At 41.7% G+C, this 17653-nt stretch overlaps 1 protein-coding gene across 1 annotated transcript in view; it reads left to right on the top strand.

Moving 5' to 3' along the window:
• The window catches only part of SLC5A12 (solute carrier family 5 member 12), a 51440-nt gene extending 38219 nt beyond the window's left edge, over positions 1-13221 (top strand). The window contains exons 10-15 of the mRNA XM_061380974.1: positions 845-912; positions 6279-6365; positions 8260-8426; positions 9737-9840; positions 10036-10163; positions 12327-13221. Of these exons, the coding sequence (XP_061236958.1) occupies positions 845-912; positions 6279-6365; positions 8260-8426; positions 9737-9840; positions 10036-10163; positions 12327-12473 (701 nt within the window). The 3' untranslated portion in view covers positions 12474-13221. The remainder of the gene's footprint in view (positions 1-844; positions 913-6278; positions 6366-8259; positions 8427-9736; positions 9841-10035; positions 10164-12326) is intronic.
• Positions 13222-17653: the final 4432 nt, after the last annotated feature.

Raw genomic sequence — 17653 nt, 5'->3', positions numbered from 1 at the left:
TCATGGTGCTCCAACATAGCCATGTAAACAAAGAAATCCTTATGCAATATACTGAGGCCCATGAGGAGGTTATGAATAAAGCATGAAAAGACCAGAAAAAATTTCCAGATTTTCAAAATCTACGAGGTAAAGTGAATAGATATTTAGCTATTTTAAAGATGAAAAACTGCATATATCCCAGAGAAGTTAGTAATTTCTTCAGCTGATTATAGGTAAGTGGTTGAAATGGACTTGCTGCTGCTAAGTCACTTCAGTTGTGTCCGACTCTGTGGGACCCCATAGACGACAGCCCACCAGGCTCCCCCATCCCTGGGATTCTCCAGGCAAGAACACTGGAGTGGGTTGCCATTTCCTTCTCCAATGCAGGAAAGTGAAAAGTGAAAGTGAAGTCGCTCAGTCATGTCCAACTCTTTGCGACCCCATGGACTGCAGCCCACCAGGCTCCTCCGTCCATGGGATTTTCCAGGCAAGAGTACTGGACTGGGATGCTATTGCCTTCTCCGTGAAATGGACTTAATTCTCACTAATTTAGTCTGGATTAGTCTGTAGACCAGTGATCTTTCTGCATCTTCATGTTGCTTCAACATGACAGTTTTCTTCTTAAATCCTGTAGAGAAGCCTCCTCAAGGCTGGATTCCAGCTCATTCTGCCTGACCGAGGAAAGCATGTATTGTGGGAGAAATTCTCATCAGTGCCCTTCTTGGGGTTTGTGATAGCTACATGGGGTAGACAATCCTTCCCGAGACCCCTTCCAATATGGCTTGCATGAGAGAAGACCCTGAGTAGGAGCTCAAGAAACCCCTCAAAGCAGGTCGGATGACAGTCATGCATTTTCTTTCTTCAGGTCTTTTATTTGGCGTGATATGTACCTCCACAGCTGTGGCTGCATCCCTCATGGGTGGTGTCATACAGGTAATGATAGATCTGAGAATTTATTATCCTTAAATAAAACTAGGATAATCATACTAGTAAAATCAATAATTAAAATGAACATTTATAGAATGCTTATTATGGTCTAGCTGCAGTCTCGAATGTATTACCTCATTTGATCCTCATCACTTCCCTAAGATGTAGTATGAGTAATGTACCAATGTCACAGGTGATGAAACTAAGAAGTAGAGAGGTGAAGAACTGTCCCAAATTCATATAACCAAAGCATGATAGACCTTGGAAATGAGCCCACCTCTACCTATTAACAATGCTGAAAGTGAAGGAAAGTGAAGTCACTCAGTCATTTCCGAGTCTTTGCGACCCCATGGACTGCAGCCTACCAGGCTTCTGCATCCATGGGATTCTCCAGGCAAGAATACTGGAGTGGGTTGCCATTTCCTTCTCCAGGAGATCTTCTCAACCCAGGGATTGAACCCAGGTCTCCTGCATTGTAGGCAGATGCTTTACTGTCTGAGCCATCAGGGAAGTCAGTGCTGAAGTACCTTCCAGTGCTTATGTCAGCACTAGAAAGTGCTGATAATTTGTTTCAACATTTATTTTGTAAATGATACAGAAAAAAATGAAAACATCCTGCTCAAGTTCTCTCAGCTAGTTAGTAGTTAAACCATGTTTATGACCCAAGTCTTCTGAGCTCCCCCTTTTCCTTCCTCAAATTGCCCAACTCACAAAACATCATCAGATAAGCAATCTTCATAGTCTACATCAACCATCTTAATTCTTTCACATCTTTGTATAATTTGAACATCCTTTATATTTTCTTGGCATGGTTTAGGTTTTTAATACATGCTGTTTAAATGTATAAATGAGTGAGAATGAGGGAATAGTCATCACTGACTTTTATAGGATGTGTTTTAGTTTCCAGAGCAGTGGATCTTGCTTGATCCTTCCAATGACTCTCTACATAGGTTCCATTATTTCCTTTTTGAAGTACAGGAAACTGAGTTGGGTAGTTTAGTACTGTAACAACCATTTCATCCTCTGTCTTTATAAGAGAAGTTGTGGGACTGGAAACGTCCTGTCCTCTGTGCTAAGTATGAGCTTTATTTAATGACAGTTACTTGCTGATCTCTTTACAACTTTTGAGGACTTTGATATCTCCCCCTCCACACAGCAGAACTGACTGACTGTAGTGACCTCGACAGCATTTTTTAAGGTTTGCATGCTTAGTCACTAAGTCATGTCTGACTCATTGCGACCCTATGGACTATAGCCCTGCAGGCTCCCCTGTCCATGGGGATTCTTCAGGCAAGAATACTGGAGTGGGCTGCCATTTCCTTCTCCAGAGGATCTTCTTGACCCAGGGATCAAACCCAATGTTTCCTTTGTCTCCTGCGATGCAGGTAGATTCTTTACCCAGTGAACCATTGGGGAAGCCCCCTTTTACGGTTTATTTCCAAGTTACCTCTGATGCTTTGTGCCCCTTTGTTTTCTCCCCTTTATACAATCATTATTTACTCTTTTTTCTGTCTATTTTTTATTGGCGTATAGTTGGTTAACAATGTTGTTTTAAGGATGTATCACCATGTCCAATTTGGTGAGAATTTGAAACAATAAATTGTTTTCTTCCAGAGATAGTTCCATGTTAAGCTTATTTGCCATTGAGGCATGAAAGGCTCCAGAATAGATAAGGTCTCCTGCAACACTGGTGTAACACATCAAGCTTACCATGAAGAGGGAGCTGTGAGGGATGCTTGTCCTTATTCAAATAAGTATGCTAGGCTTGCTTCCTTTCCTGATTGGTTAAAATGTGTGTCACAAAGTTCACACAGTCTAGGGGATGCCAGTGGGCAAGAAATGAACACATTGATGTGTTGTTTCCTAGGAGAGAGATTTGTGTCTAAAATGCTCTCCTTGCTTCTCTGAAGACATCTGATTTGACAGGTGCAGAAAGACAACTATAATATACCATTTAATTTTCCAATGCATTACCCTTTCAGAAAGCTACAGCACACAGTACCATAGCAAAGGCTCTGGGAAAACCTAGTAAGCTGTTTCATTTTAAATATGTGACCATAGAATCATCTACAGGGAGAGAAGATGATAGGAGGGGCAGGTAGCATCAGTCAGTTCAGTTGCTCAGTCATGTCCAACTCTTTGCAATCCCATGGACTGCAGCACACCAGGCCTCCCTGTCCATCACCAACTCCTGGAGCTTACTCAAGCTCATGTCCTTTGAGTCAGTGATGCCATCCAACCATTTCATCCTCTGTCATCCCCTTCTACTCCTGCTTTAAATCTTTCCCAGCATCAGGGTCTTTTCAAATGAGTCAGTTCTTCACAATAGGTGGCCAAAGAATTGGAGTTTCAGCTTCAGTGTCAGTCCTTCCAATGAATATTCAGGACTGATTTCCTTTAGGATGGACTGGGTTGGATCTCCTTGCAGTCCAAGGGACTCTCAAGAGTCTTCTCCAACACCACAGTTCAAAAGCATCAATCCTTCAGCTCTCAGCTTTCTTTATAGTCCAACTCTCACATCCATACATGACTACTGGAAAAACCATAGCTTTGACTAGACAGACCTTCGTCAGCCACACCAGTAGAGTAACCAATGGAGATCTGGTACCTAATGATTTGTGGAGTTCTCTCTGGGAAAAGTAATTCTATCTATTATGCTGCTGTCTTAATGGCCATCAGCTACTGGGTTGGTCGAAAAGTTCATTCAGGATCTTCCAGAAAACTGGAATGTACTTTTTGGCCAACTCAATAGTTCTGCTGAGGGCTGCAATGGCCTCTGTTATTGTTGTTCAGTTGCTAAGTCATGTCTGACTGTTTGCAACCCCACAGACTGCAGCACTCCAGGCTTCCCATGCATACCACAATCTCTACACTTATATTTTTCCCCAATTTAAGAAAGTGCTTTGTTTGTTTTCTGTGAGAGTGGGTGGTGATCTTTCTTTCTTTCGAAGTATAAAAAGAAGTACATTCTAGATTTCAAAACAGTCCAACTATCAAATGACACACCTCAGGGATCAGAGAGCTCACCAACAGGGGAGGTAAGAAGATAATAGTAAGATGATAATAATGGTGGATAATATTTCAGGGGTGATTATCATGTGCTCCAGAGTGCAGGTTCTGTTTAGATTCTATTGCATTCCACATTGAATACTCTCAAACAGGCACACACACAAAAATCCTAGGAAGCAGGTATTAGAAGCAGTTATTTTGATCTCCATTTGTCATCTGAGAAGGCTAGGACACCTCGTACTGAAACACATTTCTTTAGCTGCAATCCTCTCCTTGCAGCAGGGGCTTAAATGAGATTTGGCCATTGGGGTAGGGGCTATTAAATGAGCTCTGTCTTCCTTCAATAAAACATACTTAATGACAAAAAGAAAGACAAGAAATTGAAGTTGGTTTTGTATATTACAGAAATATGTATTTTTAAAATCCAGAAACTCTTTGATTTATTTCTCTTTTATCACATGAAGACTTCCCCCTTACCCAGAGAATATTGGCCAAGGACTTTGTAAAAGATTGATCATTATTTTTCTCCTACAAGGGAAATAAACATTTATCCTAATTTATTGATTCTCCCATATAATAGCTAGTAAGTTAGCTTCCAAATTCAGCAACCATAGCAACTAGAAATTAATACTATCAATCAGCAGAGAAAATGTGAAGACTATTAAGTATTGACTTTGGGGGAGAGTATCTACTGTAATTTTATCTATCTCCATCTTGTCAAAGATCTATCTGTGGCATTGATTTCTCTAAAAATTATCCTGGAAAAGCAATCATCACAGTGCATTGTAGCTCATTTTTCTGGACAAAAGAATTTATATTATAGCTGGATTGGACTTGAAGTCCCTTTGGTCCTACTTCTATTTTATTTTATTAGAGAAAGAAGACTCTCTGAAGTAAAATAAATCTGAATTAATAACTGAAGTTTCACCAGATTATATTTACATGTGGCAGAGTCAAAATGAGAATCTAAATATTCTCTTAGTGATGAGCTCTTTCAAAGAACTTTTTCCCCTTAAACAGAAAAAAGGAGACCATGACGGTTGTCCACGCTTTTGTCTTTTTTTAGGTGGGACTTGCTTTTAGAAGAGAAAATATGGGTTTTAGAGCCAAACAAAACTGACTTCAGACTTTTAAATCTCACCTCTGCAACATTCTGAGAGTATACCTTGAATATGCTTTCTTTCAGTCCAAATTTCTCACCTGTAAGATCCAGTTAGTGCTATCAACTAAGCAGGGTAATTGTGGGGATGAAATGAGATCATTTGTTTAGAGTGCCAAGTTAGTTCATCTCTATTATCTGACACATAAGACATGGAGCTGGTGCCTGACAAACAGAAAAGATGTATAAAATGTTTAGAGCATTCTTATCACAGCCCCTTGATCTAACAGCCCTATAGTTGTATGGATAGAACTAGGGTTGCATTGCAGAGTAGCTTTGTGTGTGTGTTTGTGTGTGCGTTTGTGTGTGCACGCATGCATATACTTAAGTACATGTTCCCTTCCAGGCTTATCGGTGCCTGTGTATGTTAAAGACTTTCGAAAAGCTATGGTACAAAACTATATAAGTTGATAGAAAACTAGTTTAATTAAAACCCATTGCCAATTCACTGGGTTCAACAACTTAATGGCTAAGAGAGATGGAAATGCATTTGCCAAACTCCCTCTATATACAAAGGAGACGGAGCCATAACAATGGGATATAGGATATGGAGTATCCAATGGCCTCCCCACCATGTTCCAAATTAATGCTGCAACATCCTTGAGGTATTCTGGTGAAATAGCAAAAGTGGGTTAATAATTATTGTCAAAATAATAGAGTTGTTCAAACTAAATGAAAACAACTGGATCAACTGCATAAGATAGGCAACCAAGTTATAGATATATTTATTAAATAAATTATTAAAAAAGCTTTCTTTTTAAAAACTGTGTTACAATCCCCTTACCATGTTGTGTTAGTTTCTGCTGTACAATGAAGCAAGTCAGTCATATGTATACATATATCCCCTCCCACTTGGACCTCTCTCCCACCCCCCTACAAAAGCTTTTTGACAAGATAGAAAATATAAACAAATCAGTAATTTCCAGCTTGCGGGAAAACTTATTCTACTCAATCCAAATTGTCTGTGTTCACACACACACACACACACGTATGTTTATAGATATTTTTGTTTTTTTATGTAATGCTTATCAATGAGCCCAGAAGCGAGAAATGATTTTGAGAAAGCACATAATTAATTTTGAGAAAGCACACAGTCAGGACTAGGACCGTATTTCACCACATGTCCAAGAAAGGGAGCTGGTCCTGGGTGGGCCACAGATTCAGGGGAATATAGTTTGTTGATCTGATCTGCTTTGCTCCACAGGCTGCCCTCAGCATCCACGGCATGTGTGGGGGGCCGATGCTGGGCTTGTTCTCTCTGGGAATTCTGTTCCCTTTTGTGAACTGGAAGGTAAGTCTCCCACACCCTTCTGCACACTTCCAGCTGAGATCGGGCCCAGCCACTCTTGTCTCAGTCCTCCTTGGAAAGGCCATTTGTCTTTGCCAGAAAAAAATGAGGTCTTCTTTCCATAGTAGATCTAAATAGAGCACTAGCCCTCCAATCTCTTAATCTGTGAGTCTGTATTAAGAGCAGAAAACAAAGTAAAAGCCAGTCATGAAATATCATATTTTATGGCATCAATGCTAACTCTTTAGGGTTTAAGTTGTCTTCTCTAAATTAAGAGCCCACAAAATGAAATATAAAACAGATACTAAGATCAGAAATAGTTTATTTAAAACCCAACTTTGAAAACTTTAAAAGTATAAATTTTCTTTTCTATATTTAGTTACCCCAAATTATAAGTAACTTAATTAAGCTAATTAACTAATTGAAGAAGGAGAGAGGAGACCAGCCTACATATTTTAATAGCTGGATATTCTTGGTTTTGACAAAGGTACAGATACTAGATACCATACAAGCTAATGTGTGTGCATGAGTGCTAAGTCACTTCAGTCGTGTCCAACTCTTTGTGACATTATGGACTATAGCCCGCCAGGCTCCTATGTCCATGGGATTCTCCAGGAAAGAATACTGGAGTGGGTTTCCATGCCCTCCTCCAGGGAATCTTCCCAACCCAGGGATCAAACGCACATCTCTTATGTCTCCTGCATTGGCAGGCAGTTTCTTCTTTACCACGTAGCATCACTGGAGAAGCCCCAGTACAAGCTAATGGTATGTCCTTAAGTAAATATTGGTTGGATGACTGTGTAGTAAAAATAACTAAAAAGGAACACTTATTTGGAAATATAATACAATGCTCAGTTATTGCAAATACTTTTCTGATCATTAATTTATAGCATCTGGTGGCACTAGTGATAAAGAATCCACCTGCCAATGCAGGAGATGCAAGAGATGTGGGTTCGATCTATGGGTCTAGAAGATCACTGGAGGAGGAAATGGCAACCCACTCCAGTATTCTTGGCAGGAAGATACTATGGACAGAGGAGCCTGTTAGGCTACAGTCCACAGCGCTGCAGAGTCAGGCGTGACAGCAAACGTGCAGTGCAGTCCAAGGGCTCTAGTAGTCAAGTCTCATTCATTGCTTTAGCTTCCCTAAACAATAACAAACAGAACATTCTGGTGCTGTAACTGAAGAGACGTTTTTATGAGTAAATAGAGAAACCAACAAGTTGTTTTCTATCACAGAGAAAGCTCAGCTATCTGGCAGAGACCAGCAAGACTCAGTTTTAGTTTTCGGTGGTCCTGATCCCTGCTGGGTTATTCTGTTTCCTTGGAAGGAGAAGTGAGTGACTCACTGACTTTTAACTTTTTATCAAGAAGTATGACCCTTAACTGACATGACTAACATTTAGACTCAAACCAAAAACTCTAAACTTGGGAGTCCAAGGACATGACCAGCATCACCTGAGAAGAGATACAGGAATAAAAATTTCTATATCACAAGCTACAATGGATGTCAAGGGAAAATGACCCCAGTGTCTCCATTATCTGAGGTTTTCCTGAATTTCTGAAACTCTTCTTCTGGGAACTGAGATTCAACAAGTATTTTTTAGTGATAGGATGGAGAAGCCAAAAAGAGGAAAATAAATCCTGCTAAAATTTACATAAAATGACCACAATAAAATCCTCCAATGTCTTCATTTAAGGAACAATGTATTCCTAAATAAAGCTCACTGTGGGAGTTTGAAGGCAGGCAGTGTGCTGTTTTGAGCACAAGTGGCCAGGATTGGGGGTAGAAAGCCAGAATGTCTGAGACATAAGGCTTTTCATCTCATTATTCTTTCAATGGCTTTGATCTTTCAATGGTCAGATCTCTCATTAACTTTTGCTTTTCTTTTTCAAGGGTGCCCTAGCAGGCCTTCTGACCGGAATCCTCTTGTCATTTTGGGTGGCCATCGGGGCCTTCATTTACCCTGCACCAGCCTCTAAGACATGGCCTTTGCCTTTGTCGACTGACCAGTGTGGCCTATCAAACGTGACGGTATCGGTGCCTCCAGTGCTGTCCAGCAGGTATTCTCACCTTAAAGATGGCGTCAGGTCCCAGAGAGACGGTCACCAAGTTAGAGAAAGGTGCACACTTCATGCTAAGTCTGAGGAGACCATCTTGCTCTCCTAAGAGAGAGTTGTTCTGGATGGTACCCAGCAATAAAGAGTGCCCCAGCGTTCCAGCTTTACGTAAATATGCATTCCTCTGCATCCTGGTGCCCAAGGATGAACTTGGCAAGAGCGTTAATTGGAAGTCTCAGTTCTCAGGTCCACTACGCTATTTCTTCCTTCCTCCTGTGCTTATTCTATATTTTTTCTTGGAAAGCTGAATCCTGGCTCTAACAAACCTTTTTTTTTTTTTTTTGCTTGAATAACAGCTAAGTATTTTTTAAAATGGAGAAGGCAATGGCAACCCACTCCAGTACTCTTGCCTGGAAACTCCCATGGATGGAGGAGCCTGGTAGGCTGCAGTCCATGGGGTCGCTAAGAGTCAGACATGACTGAGCGACTTCACTTTCACTTTTCACTTTCATGCATTGGAGAAGGAAACGGCAACCCACTCCAGCGTTCTTGCCTGGAGAATCCCAAGTATGGAGGAGCCTGGTAGGCTACCGTCTATGGGGTCGCACAGAGTCAGACACGACTGAAGAGACTTAGCAGCAGCAGCAGCATTTTTTAAAAACAAGCCGAGGCATCATCTCACATATCAGCCTGGGTTTAACACTCTTTCTGAATATTTTCCAAATCCTTTGTTGTTCTTCTACGAAGGGGTGCTGGTCTATTTTATGATTGTTAACTCTTATATGTAGACTTTGTGGCTTACTTATCTTTAATCTCCAGTGTCTGTCACAATTTCTGACACTAAATCTGGGCTTAGTAAATGTCTGAAATGGAAAGCATGGTCTTTATTGCCATTGTGGTATAGTAGTAGGACTTGTAATGCAGGAATGGATTGAGTTGAGTGAAATATAAAACACTCTACAGTCAGTTATTTAAAAAAAACTATCAAATGGCAAAAAGATAAGCTTTGGGGTTTTGAGAGATTGTTGTTTAGTTGCTTAGTCATGTCCGACTGTTTGTGACCCCATAGACTGTAGCCTGTCAGATTCCTCTGTCCTCGGGATTCCCTAGGCAAGAATACTAGAGTGGGTTGCCATTTTCTCCTCCAGGGGATCTTCCCAATCAGGGATCATACCTGGTTGATCATTGGCTCATCACCACTGAGCCGCCAGGGAAGACCATTTTAAGAAATGCCGAGCCCTCAGCCATCCTCTTAGTCACTGTGAATCATGACTTCACACTCAGAACTGAGGATATGCTGCTGTTCTTCACAGACCCGCCATTGCTGAGACCTGGTATGCCCTCTCCTACCTGCACTACAGCACCGTGGGCTGCCTGGGATGCATAGCTGCTGGAGTAATCATCAGCTTCCTAACAGGTCAGTTACATACTTTCCTCTTCTTGGGGCCAAGGAAGACATAGGCTAGTCTTATGCATTGCCAAACGAGGTACCCATCTTACAGGCATGATTTGGGGTTCACCACAAAAAGACTGACCTAGTTCTCAATGGACAATCCTTAAAGGAACTCTTGGAAGCGTGCAACACCTAATCCATTTTTCCTTTTATTATTAGGTCTCCAAAAGGGCAAGGATATTCCACCACTGCTAATTAGACCAGTCTGCAATTTATTTTGCTTTTGGTCTAAGAAATACAAAACACTGTGCTGGTGTGGAGTTCAGCATGACAGTGGAACAGAGCAGGTAAGCTGATGTTTGAGCTTCTGAACAATGTGAATTGGCTCAAAAGGATTCCGTTTCTGCCCATTTAAACCATGTGCAAGGCTGGGAGATGGGAAGGTAGCTGGTGGATAGGACAATCTGAAAGAATCTGCTTTTCCACTTCAGTTACCTCAGCTAAATTCTCTGGTAGCTCAGCTGGTAAAGAATCCACCTGCAGTGCAGGAGAGGAGACCCAGGACTGATTCCTGGGTTGTGAAGATCCTGGGGGAATCCTTGGAGAAGGGATAGGCTACCCACTCCAGTATTCTTAGGTTTCCCTGAATCTGCCTGCAAGGTGAGAGACGTGGGTTCAATTCCTGGGTTGGGAAGATCCCCTGGAGAAGGGAACAGCTACCCTATCCAGTATTCTGGCCTGGAGAATTCCATGGACTATATAGTCCCTGGGGTTGCAAAGAGTAGGACATGATTGAGCAACTTTCACACTTTTGGAACTTCAGCTTTTATCTGACAACAAAGGGGAGACCATGCAGTGTGACCTGGACATGAACATGTCTGGTATGTCACGGAGTGTAAATATAAAGTAAGATTTATTGGTGGAACTTCTCAGACAGAGAAGCAGCAGGTTACATACTATCTCCCAGCTCTCCTCTTATCCTTCCAAGAATCATGGTTAGGCCACACAGGGTGAGGGAAATTGTCCCATTGCTATTAAGGTCTAGAGATGCTGTCCAAGTATGATTAAGGTCACATCAGCCCATGACCATAACAGCCTGAAGTCAAACCAGATTGGACTTACTGACTTGATATAGGAAGCAGGGCCAGGACACCCCAGGGGAGCCAGGGATTGCCACCCTCAACAAAAGGGTAAGGTTGTTGTTTCTGCTGGAGGATTCTAAGAGCGGTCTAAGTTAGGGAAGAGGGACTGGAGACAAAACCATCTGCGGCAGCTTTGGTGGAAGAGCAGTAATCACTCAGAGTTACTATGGCATCTGATAATGCCAGGACCTTGACAGAAGCAATGATTCCTGTTGGGTTTGCAGCTGCTTTTATCCATGTCTGTCCTCTCAGTCAGATTACAGGCAGGAATTTTTTTCCCTTAAAGTGAGGGCTTATTATCTTTCTTTCAAGCCCAGATATTTCACTCTTTCAGTACTCTAGGAGAGGGACTCTTTGCCCTTATCACAGCTCTTAAGTTGTCATCTGCTTCCCCCCTACCCAAAGCCCATAATAACATGTATGTGAAGTAAAGCTGAGTTTCATAGTTTTTGCTAAGGAGAGCACCTTCGTGACAGGGGCTTGGAATGGAAAGGCAGCCTATTTGCTGACAAGGCAGCTGGCTAAGCAGTGTATTGTTTGGATAAATGGAGCTTGAGGAAGTTCTAGAAAAAAAAGAATAATGTTATTTACTGCTTTACAGACATCATCCTGGGCACAAATTTCCTGAGATAAACGGGAAATCTTGCTGATGCAGGCAGCTTCTGTTTTCAAGGCTGAGTCTAGAGTGGGAGGGGACACTTACTTGTCACTACTGGGCTCCTTTGCCAAGAAATAACACTGAGCAGCCTTCTGCAGAGTTCGCATACAGGGCCCCTGTTGTGACCAGAAGACTTGCTGTTCATGGAAAGGAAGAGGGTGACCACCTTCTGAGACTCAAACTTGTCTCTCCTAAGCAAGTAATACTACTGCCTCACAGGACTATTGTACTAGAGACATAAATGTCTTCACTCCATGCATTGATACATTGTGTGATGCAATTACTGGCTCAGTTGTGTCCGACTCTTTGTGACCCCATGGACTGTAGCATGTCAGGATCCTCTGTCCATGGGATTTTCTAGGCAAGAATACTGGAGTGGGTAGCCATTCCCTTCTCCAAGGGATCTTCCCAACCTAGGGATCGAACCTGGGTCTCCTGCATTGCAGGCAGATTCTTTACTGTCTGGGCCACCAGCTCACCAAACTGCTCTGTTATTATTATTATTATTATCATCATTAGAAATGGCACCTACATGGATTGAGGCATCAAAGCTATCAATTAGGAAGTGCCCTGGGTCAGAGTTATTTGTGCTGCTTTCATATTTATCTTTTTTTCTTTTTCAAAAGGGAAGGTGCGAGCAAGATTCCCTCAGTTTGATTTGGGATACATTAAGACTGTTCCACTAATATGTGTCTCTCTATTTTCCTCAGGAAAACCTTGAGAATGGCAGTACCTGGAAACAAGGAGCTGAATCTATCTTACAAAACGGCCTCAAGCAAGAAAGCCTGGTTCCAGGCTACGATCCCAAGGACAAAAGCTACGACAACATGGCTTTAGAGAAGATTACCCATTTCTAAGGCAACACACACACATGATACACTGATACACACAGTCCACATACTCCTTTCCTAATGTTTAGTGGGCTTCCCTGGTGGCTCAGACAGTAAAGAATCCGCCTGCAATGCGGGAGACCTGGGTTCAATCCCTGGGTTGGGAAGATTCCCTGGAGGAGGGCATGGAAACCCACTCCAGTATTCTTGCCTAGAGAATCCTCATGGACAGAGGAGCCTGGTGGGCTATAGTCCATGGGGTCAGACACGACTGAGCGACTAAGCACATTGGTTAGTAGACTTTGTAGTTGCCAGTACTAGAAGAGGGGTTGTCTGAAGGAGATCAGCCCTGGGATTTCTTTGGAAGGAATGATGGTAAAGCTGAAACTCCAGTACTTTGGCCACCTCATGCAAAGAGTTGACTCATTGGAAAAGATCCTGATGCTGGGAGGGATTGGGGGCATGAGGAGAAGGGGACGACAAAGTATGAAATGGCTGGATGGCATCACTGACTCGATGGGCGTGAGTCTGAGTGAACTCTGGGAGTTGGTCATGGACAGGGAGGCCTGGCGTGCTGCGATTCATGGGGTCGCAAAGAGTCGGACACAACTCAGCGACTGAAATGAACTGAACTGATGACCACAAATAAAATGAATGTTCCCCAGAATATTCTGAAGATTATTCTTTGGAAGATCCCACTTTCAGGTGAGAAAAAATAAACAAGACTTAAGTGCCCCAGCAACTTTCTTTTTTAATAAATTTGGGCTTGACTTCATCAGAGTGCAAGAATCAGTCTCTTTGCTTTGTGTTATATAAAGTTCCAGGGACTGTGTGTGTTTGTTTGTTGGCTGTGTATTTTTTTTTTGTAGTTTTTTTTTTTTTTTTTTAAGCCATCAAATATCTTGAAGTTTGAGCTTCCCTGGTAGCTCAGCTGGTAAAGAATCTGCCTGCAATGCAGGAGACCCCAGTTCGATTCCTGGGTCAGGAAGATGCCCTGGAGAAGGGATAGGCTACCCACTCCAGTACTCTTGGGCTTCCCTGGTGGCTCAGCTGGTAAAGAATCTGCCTGCAATGTGGGAGACCTGGATTCAATCCCTGGGTTGGGAAGATCTCCTGGAGAAGGAAACAGCCACCCACTCCAGTCTTCTCGCCTGAGAATCCCCATGGACAGAGGAGCCTGGGGGTGCTGCAGTCCATGGGGTCTCAAAGAGTTGGACAGGACTGAGCGACTAAGCACACACAGCACATACATGTTGGAGTTTGCAGGAGGAGAGATGCATATTAAATGCTTCCCTGACACTGCACATAAAACAAGGGAATGACGTCCACCCCAACCCCCATACCTTACACATATGCAGACATGTTGCATCCCTTCATCCTTCAGGTGCAGTGGGAACACAATTGCTCTTAGTCCCTCCCCCCAACCCACCCACACACCTTTAAGTCCTCTTCCAGTCATTCTTGCTATTACAGCTGTCCTGATCAAGCCTTCAAATTAATTTTGCTCAACACAAGAGGACAGACTGGTATGTCTGGTAAATGGGAACAATTATAACTAAATACTCTGCTCCCTTTATGTTCTTAGTGTAGTATTTCTTCTTCTCGTCTATCACCTTACAGTGAAAAATTCACACTGTGCTAAATAAGAAGTCTGGAGTCTTTTTCTGTGCATGCATGAGTGCTCAGTTTCTCAGTCATGTCTGACTCTTTGTGACACTATGGACCGTAGCCTTTCAGGCTTCTCTTTCCATGGAAGTTTTCAGGCAAGAATACTGGAGTGGGTTGCCATTTCCTACTGCAGGGGATCTTTCTGACCCAGGGATCGAACCTATGTCTCTGTTGTCTCCTGCACTCCAGCATCTCCTGCACTGGCAGGAGGATTCTTTACTACTGAGCTGGGTAAAGAGCAAAGGCCCCCAATAGGAAGTGAATTAGGACAGTACTGTGCAAAAGAAACTTACAGATAGCTTACCAACCCACAGGGGATTTCAGTAGCCCTAGAGTCTTCTTTGATGCTAAGTGCCTCATCCACAGGATTCCTACTTTGTTTCTTCAGTTCATATCTGCAAACTCACTGTGATCCATCAGGTTAAGGAGATGGAAGTAAAGACCCTAGTTGTTGAATTCTAGAAAATAATCGTTAAAGTTCTGGAGTGAGAGGAGACTATAGATCAAAAAGTGAATTAACAAATGGAGAGTCAGTCAAAGCTTTTTGGAAGAAGAAAAGAAATCAAATCCTTAAAGGGTTAAAAAGAGGCAGTGCCAAAGATGCTAGATCAGAGGAAAGATAGTAGAAAACAAACTGATGTCTGTTAAGTACATTAGGTCAGGGGCCAGGTATTTATTTTGGTGGCCAGGCAAGATGAAGAGGCCTAGAACAAGTATGTCAGCAAAGTAAGGAGAAATGGTCCAAATAAATAGAGATAAGGAGTCCCAAGGCTGTGTTTTGTCAATGTTACCCAAGAGGAGAAAACTTTAAAAGAAGCAGGAGATGGGGGGAAGTTATGTAAATAGTGTTTATTAACAGGGAGATAAACTAGAAAGAAGGGAAAACAATCAATAGAGGAATTTAAAATATAGCCGGAGTTTATAAGTCATAGTCCATTGCTTGCCTTCTCTTCTCCAATTTCAAACAAGAGGGGAAATAATGGGAGAAGAAGAGAAAATTTGGCTATGGTATACAATAGAGATGAGAAAAATACATTTTGAAAAGAGGAGGAAAGAAGGGAAAGGGAGTACATTGGAGAAAATAATATGAAAATGAGAATGAAAAGAATTACTAAAAATATTTTTGAGGTACACCATGTTAATGAAGGTATTGTTCTAGGATTTGTAAATTGAGAATTGCAACTATTTCCAAATGATTTAGTGGTTAAGGCATTCTTATCAATTAGAACTTGAAAAATACATTGGGTGGATGTTGAAATCTGGGCCAAACCTCATTGGCTCAGTTAATGGGATAGAGAAGGAAAAAAAAATCTAAGGATAAGAATTAGATTAACAGTAGCTCTATCTATAAAGAGATATCCCTGTTGCTCAGTGGTAAAGAATCCACCTGCCAATGCAGGAGCCATAGGAGATGTGAGTTCTATTCCTGGGTAGGGAAGATCCTCTGGAGGAGGAAATGGCAACCCATTCCAGTATTCTTGCCTGGAAAATTCCTTGGACAAAGGAGTTTGGCAGGCTACAGTCATGGGGTCCCAAAAAGTTAGACACAACTGAGCATCACACTATAAATATATAGATGTATGTGTATATATACATACATATATATAGTAGCTATATATATGAAATTCAGAACTTCACTTGGAATTCTGCAAAACTAAAAGGTACCCTATATTTTTCCATTTTACTCACAAATTCTCTTACAAAGTTTACTCCAAATTCTCCTGCAGATATTTCACTAGCTTACTACTTTCCCAGAAAGTTTTTGGATCCTTTTTCTTTTTCAGTCACTAATTCTTTCACCTAGAGTGTTACCAAAATATAAAATGACTTACTTGCACATTGAAAATAATATTTATTATAAAAATATCTCTGTCTTCTCTCATGTGATTGAACCTATGGCATTCTGAAGTCACATTTCAAGAAATTTTAGAGGTCAATATAGGGATCACACCTAATTCTCCCCAAAAGAACAGGTGAAAAATCCAAGAGCAGATGGGGATCCACAGGAAAGCCACCTTCCACAGTGCGCAGAAGCCACACGTGCTGTGCAGTGAAGCAGACGGGCCCTACAAGGGCAAAGCCAACAGGTCTGCCTAGTCAGTCATAGCACACCTCTGCTGCCTCACTCCTCCCTGAGGCACGCCAGCTCAGAGTTGTGTCAAGGCCGCTGCGGAGGTATAAAGTCTGCCCAGGGCTAAGTTCAAAGCCATAAAAATGGGTTACACTTGTGCTTGGTTTTGCCACAGAATGAACAGGGTTATTTTCAATAAGGGGGCAATGAATGATGAGCTCTTAGGATGGCCTAAAATGTGCTAAATTTGACTCCAGTCTCTTAATCTGTTAAACATACCCACAGATATTGGTAGAAATGGAATAGAATGTCCTCAATGCCTCTTTCACTCATATGGAATGAATTCGTTTTGATGACTGACATTTTCTTTGTCACCATTTGGAGCAAGGAGTATAGCTCCTTGATTGAGGTGAGGGATTGGAGTCAAAGGGCTTCAGGTATAAATGTAAGTTCCAGCAAAAATTATCTTGGTAATCTTGGGCAAGACTTTCTAAACTTTATTCACAAATTAAAAGCAGCAAAACAGTCTCTACTTAATAGAACTGCTGCAAGGATTGACAGAGGTAAATAATCTAAGGTAGTTGGCACAGGGACTGACCTGTGTATAACATTCAGTGGCTGTTAGTCCGCAGTGCCTGAAGAAAATGGTATCCATTCCAGGATTCCTTTTAAATTAAACTGGTTTACTGTTTCCCTTTAGGATTTTCAAGACACATAATGCTGAGTGCAATTAAAATATGATCTTCCAGAGAGTAACTTTCCTAAAGGTCCTAAATTCTTAAAAACAGGAAAAAAAAAATACTGTTCTAAAGACAGAAAAGTTTTGTTATTGAAAAGTATAATATTCATATCTATAATTTAAGTAATACATTTATAAGTATAAACTTTGATAAGTAAACAGCATTTCAACCCAAGTTTGCCATTCAATGCACAGTTAATAGCATATGTAGTTCTCTAATCAAAGGAACAGTTAAAACTGGACATGAAACAACAGAGTGGTTCCAAATAGGAAAAGGAGTATGTCAAGGCTGTATATTGTCACCGTGTTTATTTAACTTATATGCAGAGTACCTCATGAGAAATGCTGGGCTGGAGGAAGCACAAGCTGGAATCAAGATTGCCGGGAGAAATATCAATAACCTCAGATATGCAGATGACACCAGCCTTATGGCAGAAAGTGAAGAGAAACTAAAGAGCCTCTTGATGAAAGTGAAAGAGGAGAGTGAAAAAATTGGCTTAAAGCTCAACATTCAGAAAACTAAGATCATGGCATCCAGTCCCATCACTTCATGGCAAATAGATGGGGAAACAGTGGCTGACTTTATTTTTCTGGGCTCCAAAATCACTGCAGATGGTGACTGCAGCCATGAAATTAAAAGACGCTTACTCCTTGGAAGGAAAGTTATGACCAACCTAGACAGCATATTAAAAAGCAGAGACATCACTTTGCCAACAAATGTCCGTCTAG

This window comes from Bos javanicus, chromosome 15 (assembly GCF_032452875.1).
Source record: "Bos javanicus breed banteng chromosome 15, ARS-OSU_banteng_1.0, whole genome shotgun sequence".
Classification (NCBI taxonomy): Eukaryota; Metazoa; Chordata; class Mammalia; order Artiodactyla; family Bovidae; genus Bos; species Bos javanicus.
Note: the sequence above shows the minus strand (reverse complement) of the source record. Positions and strands in the feature narration are given on the sequence as shown.